General features: G+C 34.0%; 2 protein-coding genes across 6 annotated transcripts in view; one reads left to right on the top strand and one right to left on the bottom strand.

Moving 5' to 3' along the window:
* The window catches only part of LOC135212056 (heparan sulfate 2-O-sulfotransferase pipe-like), a 441,937-nt gene that overhangs the window by 318,042 nt on the left and 113,895 nt on the right, over positions 1–10,000 (top strand). The window lies entirely within an intron of this gene.
* LOC135212055 (probable E3 ubiquitin-protein ligase HECTD2) overlaps positions 1–10,000 on the bottom strand; it is a 95,140-nt gene that overhangs the window by 74,030 nt on the left and 11,110 nt on the right. Inside the window, exons 2-3 of one of the 3 annotated variants that reach the window (XM_064245385.1) lie at positions 3,920–4,738; positions 1,744–1,831 (exon numbers count right to left, since the gene is read on the bottom strand). In XM_064245385.1, the coding sequence (XP_064101455.1) occupies positions 1,744–1,831; positions 3,920–4,087 (256 nt within the window). In that variant the 5' untranslated portion in view covers positions 4,088–4,738. Of the gene's footprint in view, positions 1–1,743; positions 1,832–3,919; positions 5,235–10,000 lie in introns of those variants that run through there. The other 2 variants (XM_064245387.1, XM_064245386.1) reach the window with 2 other exon arrangements.

The raw sequence follows: 10,000 nt of genomic DNA, 5'->3' as shown, positions 1-10,000 counted from the left end.
TTTCCACTGACAACCAGTAATCAGTTCGATCCAGTCAATATATTGCATAACAGAAATTTATGAATTTTTTGGGATATATATATATATATATATATATATATATAGATAATATATATATATATATATATATATATGTGTGTGTATATATATATATATATATATATATATATATATATATATATAGATATATATATATATATATATATATATATATATATATGTATGGTATATATATATATACATATATATATATCTATATATATATATATATATATATATATATATATATATATATATATATATATATATTATATATATATATATATATATTATATGATATATATATGTATCTATATATATATATATAGTATATATATATTATATATATAGGATGTATATATATATATGTTAAATATATATATATATATATATATATATATATATATATATATATATATATGTATATATATATATATATATTATATATATATATATATTATGTATATATATAAAACGAAGCACCCGAGCATGACCAATAGGCCTAGTGCCTCGGGGATTCTTTAAAACCTAAAACAGGCCTCTGAGGTTATTCCTGATAGATAAAAACGTCCTGAGAGAGAGAGAGAGAGAGATAGAGAGGAGAGAGAGAGAGAATGAGAGAGAGAGAGAGAGCATAACAGGGGATACTCGAATTAAAATAATGCTCGCCAAGCATATTCACACTCCGGATCGTATGGACAAGAATAGTCTCATCACTTATGCACTGAAAAAAAAAAAAAAAAAAGTGGAAACCTACGAAAATACTTGTTTGGTGCGACCCTGAACGCAATTCCGCATGCAAAAATAATTAGAAACTAACAAGCTGAAAATATATTTCCTTGATTCTTGAAATTGGCCTAATCATGTAACCAACGCTAAACACGCACATAACTTGGATTTCGTTTTCTTTTTTTTTTCTTTTTACACCAACTTGTCTTATTTATATTTTCATTTAATCAGATGCTAAACTTCTCTGTGCTTTATCAAAAGAAATCATAATAACTTTCGATATAACGCTATAAAAGTAGAAAGTTAATTTACAATTATTAGGCCAATGCTTATGCACACGGTTCCTGCTGCCACTCTATGGTGAACCACTTTCACATCACACTTTGGAAGCCGCAGATGTTTCTTTGGGGAAATTCTTTTTTTTTTTTTTTCTTTGGGGTAATTCTTTTTTTTTCTATTAATAAACAATTACTGAACTAACATTGATCATTCACTGGGGAAATACTTTGTGCGCTTATACAGTTAATCACTGATACGTATTATCAGATAAATAGGATGACAATAATTGGAATAAAATATACTAACTGGCAACCCCATGAGTTTTCTATAGAAGTACGATCAATTCTGAGATTTGTCGCTTCACTTCTGGAACTTACTGTACCATCTGGTACTGTGTAATGGTTTTACACATATAGTTAACTTGTGTGTATGCGTCAGCGATATTTTCATAAAAATTAATATATATATATATATATATATATATATATATATATATATATGTGTGTGTGTGTGTGTGTGTGTGTGTGTGTGTGTGTGTATGTCTGTGTGTGTGTGTGTGTGAATAGAGAAACAGATATATGTAGAAAATTTAAGTGAAACATGGTGAAGCAAATCCACACATCAAGAAGCTACATAAAGATAGTTAACCGAAGTGTTTTAAGCAGTTTTCCCGCGCAAGTTCTCAGTGGCACTTACCTTTACAGGTGGGACAGGTGATGCCACTTTGACTTTGTAGAAGCGACTCCGAGAGCGACTCCATCAAGTCCATCATTCCAGCAATCCGCTGTAGCCGCCGATGATAAGTCAGCGGGGGGGAGAAAGGGAGAAAAATAGAGCAGGCAATAAAAATGAAGCTAAATTGATTAAATGAGTCAGTCAAAATAACCGGTGATAACAATTTATAAGCAAATGGATTTAAGCTTGAGATATTTCTATGAGTTTTCCGGTTAACAATTTGGTACTGAATATTGTTCAAAAATAGATGATTTCAATGAGTTTATTTCTGTCAGCTCTAGTTTGAAACATGCTTCGTTATGATATAGAGAGGTCAATTAACCTAAGAATAAAGGAGAGCATGGTAATGACCGGTAATAAATTCAGTCTTTCGTTAACATTCTGGTGTTAGGTTCACTGACCTCGTAAATACTTGCTTATGCAACTGTTTATGTTGATAATGTCAATGTCATAATTCTAGTATGACTTCATGAATTACATATTAGGGTATTTTGCTGTTGCTAGTTGACGTGGACGGTTAGATATTACGTCCTAATCTGGAAAATTGCCTTTTCGTGCGCTTCGGGACAATTGACATCAGTACGTTACCTGAAAGGGATTGTATTTTTATATATCTTCCTTCATTGCATTTATCCACAGTCATTTCATACAGATTTGGATAGTTGAAAAAAAATATTGCAGGTTTAAATGTAATTATCGTCCTCTTCCTTTTTTATTTGCTACGGTATTTATGAATGTGGGAATGAAAGAGGAATGATACAAATGTTGCGAAGAATTTTATCTAGTTAATTTTCTTGTTTTTACTGATTGGTCGTCCTTCGGAGCAAAAATGTTATCAATTATAAACTCAAATAGATAAATAATGCAATTAATAATATTACTCAAGTATAGCGTTTGGAGTGTGGATAGAATTGCTCAAGGAGCCGAGCGCAAACGTCAATACAATACAATAAAATCGCAAGGAAGACTTTGGAAGGACCCAGGTATGGATGACTCACTCCGGTACTCAATGCTGGTCGCTTTCGACGATCTCCTCGCATTTGTGCCTGAGGTGGCGTGATAGACTCGGTTTAAGACAAAGGTCAAACCACAAGGCCGTAAGAAGTTATGGTGGAAAAAGGTAACATTTGCTATGTGTAAAAAAAAAAAATGGCCTTCACTTAATCTTAATTTTAGCATACGGCACGTAGTATATCCGTATAAATGACATTCCGTATCTGAATTTGTTTATTTCCTGTATATTGATGTATGTATGGGTATTGAAAGCAAAATCCTCAAATATATTGCCTGATATATGTGTATATTTATGTGCACGTGTCTGCGAACGCGCGTTTTGTTACGCCATTTAAAATGTGTGTGTGTTCGGCACTTGTATATTACATGGCATGCTGTAAGTGCATGCATGCTTCATATTTCTTAGATACAGTACTCGTGCGCCTATAGTGGTGGGCATTAAGTAAATCACTCATTTCAAGAAGCCTTTTTATGTAGATGAGGTCTTTTTATTGAGAGGAAAGCACAGGAACACGCGAGGCGAACTTTGTATTAAGACTCGCATCTTGTAACTACATTTTTAGCTCATTTCCTATTCCAATATTTTACTTGTAGAATATGGACTTACCGTCTTGGGCATACGCTTTCAACAACTCACACATAGAAGTTACCATATTTTATTTGTTTGAACACCATAAGCTTAGTTCTTGTTAAGAATAACGGACGAATGCTAAAGTTACCGGTTTACAAAAAATTCTGACTTTTATTAGAGAATCAAGATTTCAACTGGACACTACATACAAAATACGTACGCAATATTATGGGCTATTCTTGACGGGTCTCTCACTTACAGTTTGATACCTTTATTTTCACGTTTTAAAGATTGTTTTTTCTTTGAAAGTATCTAATCTATTTAGCATTAGATTTTTACTGAAAGAATTTGGCGATACTTTTCACACACGACCAATATTTTCATTGTTACTCAAGATTTTGTGAGTTCAAAAAAATTAAGTAAATCAATAGTACTTACTTCATTTTTTTCATAGTTTTAAATTTGCTTTACTACTAAAAGGCTCTCTGTTTTTCCAACCTCCTGCTGCTATTTTAAACCCAAGACCAAGAGACAATCAGTGACCTGACTCACCTGGAGTCTGAGGGTTGTCGGCGTCAGGAGCTGTTCTCTCATCTGCGCCCAGTCGGTCGTCATGTTGGCGTCGTCGTCATCGTCCTGGAAAGGATCAGTGAAAGCGAGCCTCGGCCGGAATCCTAGAGGTTCACCGTTGCTGTTGCTTTCTTGGCTTGTCGAGGACATAGGTTGACGTTAAGGCGGTCTGGCTTTGACGAAGCAGTTGCCCTCCGAAGAAGGCTCAGCGATTCCCCTTGGCCCTTAGTGACAGCAATAGTTGTTCTCCAATATAAGGGCAGTTGGCTCTCCTGCCGTTAGCCACGTAATGTAATCTTGAGAGCTTACTTCGGAATGCCGTTAGGCCTACGCCATATTCAAGCACCTGTGACTGATCTTCCGGGACCCCCTGAGATATTACCTGAAGTGTCCCCTCCCGCCCCTGAGGCCTTGTGCCCAGTACTGAAGAGTGGCTGGTCTCAGGAGCGGAAGGCCGCTTGTCTGAGGCTGTTCCCCATGTTTGGTGATCGGCCTTCTTCAAGAGGGTAATGGTTCTTCGGTTTGCCGTTGGAATCCACGCTAACTGGGTGGTGCTTCGTTCCCCGCTACAGACCGCTTATTTTTCCACTTGGTTTTCCTCGTATTTCCTTTCACATTATTCAGTCAGTTTTGCCGCACCTGGTTTCCGAAAAGTTAGTGTTATAGTTTCACTGCCATTTTTCCTTGTTGGTCGGCCTTTTTTGTGTTTCGATTGCTCTTTGCTTTCTTTATTAAAAGGAATTTTTTTACTTCTCCAGACTTATAAAATCACTTGACACTAAATCAGCATTGTAATTTAGGCTAAGTAAAGAAAAAACTGGTAATATTGGTTTATTCATGTGTTTCCTTACTAGCTAAAAAGAACATTATTATATTTACTCATTTAATATTAAGCATTACCATGTCTCATTTATCTATTTTTGCGATATATTTCGTTTTATACTATATATCTCACCATCTCTAACTACCTACTAACTTGCCTATCTAGCTTTTAATTTATCTATAAATCCCTTATTGACCCATGTTTGTTTGCATATACAGATTGACGTAATTACAGTAAAACTCATTTAATACCTTTGAAAAGCCACTCTTTCCCAATTCGGGTTATTTTCACCCTAAAAAGAAGACTTATCTATTTAGTGTCATCTAAAACGTTCTTGTTTTGAAACTCGTCATTTGACACCATAGTCTTTTTCTAACGGTTGGTTTATTTGTCATTTTAGGGTGTTAGTGGTTCCATTTTTTCCTGAGTGTCAATTGAATGTTGTCTTCATTAAAGGAGAAATAAAATTGGCAAAAGCTTACCCTGCGAATCCTTCATTGTTTTATTATTATTATTATTATTATTATTATTATTATTATTATTATTATTATTATTATTATTATTAGACTTATAATTCAGAATTATACGGTGCAAAAGTATCAATAACTATAAGTTTTGGAAATCATTTAAGGGCTTAACAGTGATTCCAGAAATGATTAAATGTTACTAGTTTTTCAAAATTATTTTATACATTTCTAGAAAACAATGCGTAAATCGCTCAAGTGAAGTTTAAACATTTTTTAAGATCGCGTTTCAGAGACAGTTAAAAGATTCAAGACAGAAATCATTGATATTTCAGTGTGGCTGGAAGCGAGTGTTTTGAAATGAGTTAAGACCGGTTAAATCTGCCCCTGATATTGATCCTTAAGTGTACACAAAACTACTTCGGAACGTGTCGCATTTAATATACATGGTTTGCTTTCAGGTGTGCAACTGAGACGTTGCGGTATGAATGTCCGTCAGTGCTCAATGCTTTCTCTTCATCATTTTCACCGCCATCGTTGGTTATATTCTTTCTCTGCTTTCATATTGTTACTTCAACTAGCACCAACATTATTATTATTATTATTATTATTATTATTATTATTATTATTATTATTATTATTATATTATTATTATTATTATATTCATTATTATTATTATTATTATTATTATTATTATCTTTAACATTATTATTATTATTATTATTATTATTTATTATTATTATTATTATTATTATTATTATATATTTATTTACTTATTTATTTACTGTGATAAATAAATTTGTAAGCAATATCCCTGAAATTGACTTCTGATGAATCATATCGGGGCAATACTCGCCAGTTGTATGTAATAGCAGAGAGGAAGCAATTATTAGAAAAATAGAGAAGACTATTTACAAGTTAAATGTAGATGATGCGGCAATATCTTTCAATAATAAGACTTGTTTGAAAGAAGGTTTCCTTCCAATTTTTTCTTATATCATTAATTATTATTATTATTATTATTATTTTATATGAATAGTGATTTGTACTAACGTAATTTCCATCATGATCATCCCGACAGGTGCGCGATTATACAGTTAGATTCCTCTGCTTCACAACAGCAACTGATAAACTGTGGTGATCGTTTTCCAAGGTATTGGTGTAGTAAAATTTCATGTGCTGCTTCCATAGATTTAACTGGCTTGAGAGAAGCTGTGGTACTGCAGGTATATTGATTATTATTATTATTATTATTATTATTATTATTATTATTATTATTATTATTTATGTCGTTGTTGCCAGTTGTGCGTGAGCACCTTCTCATGTAATACGGCGATATCCCATATTTTACTTAAGGATTTTTGACGGACAGAATGCGGATACGTGAACAGGAGAGAAAAACCAGGAATCAAAGTACATAAAGGTAAAATGATTAATGAATAGATATGATTACTTCAGTGCATACTAAAAAATCTTAATTATACAGAAGTTAAAAAAATCCTCCATTAGGATTGTCTTATGATTGGTATTATTGACAGAAATGTTCAGTAGGGGCAAACTGTATCGAATTGTTCATTCGTATTTCTCGCGAAAGTAAACACTAGGTGGAGAATTTATTGAACACATACACAAACAAGCGCCTCAGTGGCGTGATCCGTAAGGTCTTGGCCTGCCACCTTGGTGGCCGCGAGTTCGATTCTCGGGCATTCGACCGAGGGGTCAGAGATGTGTATTTCTGGTGATAGATGTTCACTCTCGACGTGGTTCATAGAAGTTCACTCTCGACGTGGTTCGGAAGTCACGTAAAGTCGTTGGTCCCGTTGCTGAATAACCACTGTTCCATGCAACGTAAAAAACACCATACAAACAAACAAACAAAACAAAAAAAAAACGTCGTGAATTTGCAGCAGGAATATTTTGCCAAAAGAGTGGGGGGATGCGGTTAGGAATTTCGCTTTGTTGAATATTGCAGATAATTGACGTTAGGAATTTTGGCATTTTTTAAAATCATCACTATCCGATTTTATTGTCAAGAGAGAAGGCATTTGTGTTATATTTCCAGGAATAGTGTAAAATTTGAATGTTTGTTGGAATTTGTTTCGTTATATTTATGGTTTTCCTATGGTCGACGATCTGCCAGGAGGATGTTTGTATGATATTAATATTGTTTGCAATACTTATTTATAAAAACCCTGACGTTACATCAAATAGTGATAATTTAATATGATGATATGCTGAAACACGTGCGTGTGTATGAAGTAAGGTTTCTTGAGCGCTCGGTACTGACGCTCAGATTGTCTTCACAGTAGCACTGCGAAATAAGTAAAGTTCAAAGTTCAACTGAACATCAATAATGTTGTAGCTCTCGAAATAATTCCCGGGGGCAACGTTGAACGACCTTGAAACGGAAGGGGGTGTGTCATGAATCTGAAACTGGAGACCCATAAATAAACGGTTTGTTCTGTTGGCGGAGGTTCGAGACTCTTCGCCTTCGATCACCCTGACTGAAAGCGTGAGAGAAAATAATAATAATAATAATAATAATAATAATAATAATAATAATAATAATAATAATAATAATAATAAAAGTATTTCATCACAAGCCATATACATTAACAAGAAACCTGGATGAACTGCGAAATTAAATAGAAAATAAGAAAGGGAAAACAAGAATTTTCAGTTTACTACGTTATTGTATATGCTTTTTAATCATTCCCACCTTGATTCTTAGATTACGGGCCTCAATATACCCACTGACCACGTCTTTGGGAGGTGTAAGCAAGCATTCACCTTCGTTTACAGCGACTGAAGATATGAAAGAAGGAGAAAAAGTAATGGCATTTAAGTCGAAGATAACGTAGGAAAGGTTTGAATAAAAAATAAATACGAAATTGAATTGTTTGGATGATGCTTTCATCTTATGCATGTTTGCTGTAGCGCCGCCATGGATTATGAAATCCGAGTGTCGACTTTATTGGCTCGACCTTACTTGTTTATGCAGACCTTGGTGGTTGTCAATGACCACTGAATAAAAAGATAGCCAGAGAGATGGGGGCGGGGGGATGGGAGAGGGGAGGGAGGGAGGGGGAGGGAACAGGTAAGGAGTGGGGGTTAATGGACTTAGCTATTCATTGAATGGCGTTTTGAACATCTGTATTTCATAGTCTACGTAGCTGCAGAAATCGCTTGAACTACACTTGAGTAAAGCGTTGCAGTTAGTGGCTTTGGAGTTTAAACAATTTCCATCATTTGACCAATTCACAGTAATGAATGATTTCTTTAGTTAACATACTTAGATTAGCCTTGTGCGTGTGTGTGTGTGTGTGTGTGTGTGTGTGTGTATATATATATATATATATATATATATATATTATCATATATATATATATATTGTGTGTGTGGTGTGGAATGGTCAACACATGATCATGTGTTATTATATATATATAAAATATTATATTATATATATATATATATAGGTGTGTGTGTGTGTGGTAAAAAATGGGTCAAACAAAATGATCATGTGTATTATATATATCTATATTTATATATATATATATATATATATATATATATATATATATATATATATATATATATAATGGGTTTGTAATTTTTGTCGAAATTGTGTGACTTACTCTAAAGATGTTTAATATGATAATTTTTTTATTTATTTATTAGAACTGGAAAAAACTTGGTAGTAGAATATGTAATAACATGTAATTAAAGATTATCGCGAGCATGCTATTATTATTATTATTATTATTATTATTATTATATTATTATTATTATTATTATTATTATTATTATTTCATAAACTGAACTGAACAATTTTCTTGCAGTTACAGTCACTAAATTAACCCCGCAAACAGCTGCCAAGTTTTACCTTGGCCAAATCGACCGATGGATTGTCAGGTATCCACAACAAAAATCCAGCGTCGATTCCCCCTCCCCACCATTCCCCATCTTTACACCCAAGCCATCTTTGTTTTCACGTCCCCCCATCTTACCCCAACACCCTTGGAATGTCACCCTCCTCCCAGCTTCTCCACAATGGGTGAAAGCTCTCTGCTGCCCCCACCTCCTGATCATAACGGTCCATTATATCTGTGGCGAGTAATGAAGGTATTATAGGTTTGCTTTTGTTCTCTGTGTGCTGGATGCCTCAATTATGCTTGTAAGGGTGTAAGTGAAACTTAATGATTTTTATTTATTCCTCCCTCGCAAATAGATACACGCTTACATACATACACACACTTACATTCATGCATACCTACTTAAATACACATATATGAAAACTAATTTACAGACGTTTCTGTGTATGTGTTCTCGTAGTCTCGCCAATTTGATCATAAATTTTACAGCTTTATTTAGCTTTGAAGATCCACATTAGTTTCTATAAAAAAAAAATCTGTATAATTTGCTCACAAAGGATAAATATTTAGTTTAAAAATTAAAGAAGAGGAAGACGAAGAGATAATGACCAAGACATCTCTGCACCGGAGATGGACTTAGGGGGTCACCCCAGGCTGTGTCAAGGTCATTGTGGGGAGCGCCTCGGTTGCGTGTAATGCTGTTATGCAACTGGAAAGTGATTACATGTTTTGTTTGTGGTTAAAACAAAGAGGAATTAAAGGCTTTTTAGATGGAACTGCTTCGTCTGCAGGAATTTTTCATATTAGACTACAGGATATGGCTTTATGGAAATAAGATCCCATTTATGAAGGTAATGTAAGGTACATATATGCAGCTGACTTTAGAGCGCGCGCGCGCGCACAA

The sequence above is a fragment of the Macrobrachium nipponense genome, chromosome 40, assembly GCF_015104395.2.
Source record: "Macrobrachium nipponense isolate FS-2020 chromosome 40, ASM1510439v2, whole genome shotgun sequence".
NCBI classification, from domain to species: domain Eukaryota; kingdom Metazoa; phylum Arthropoda; class Malacostraca; order Decapoda; family Palaemonidae; genus Macrobrachium; species Macrobrachium nipponense.
The sequence above is the reverse complement of the archived record's forward strand: the minus strand, read 5'-3'. Positions and strand labels throughout refer to the sequence as shown.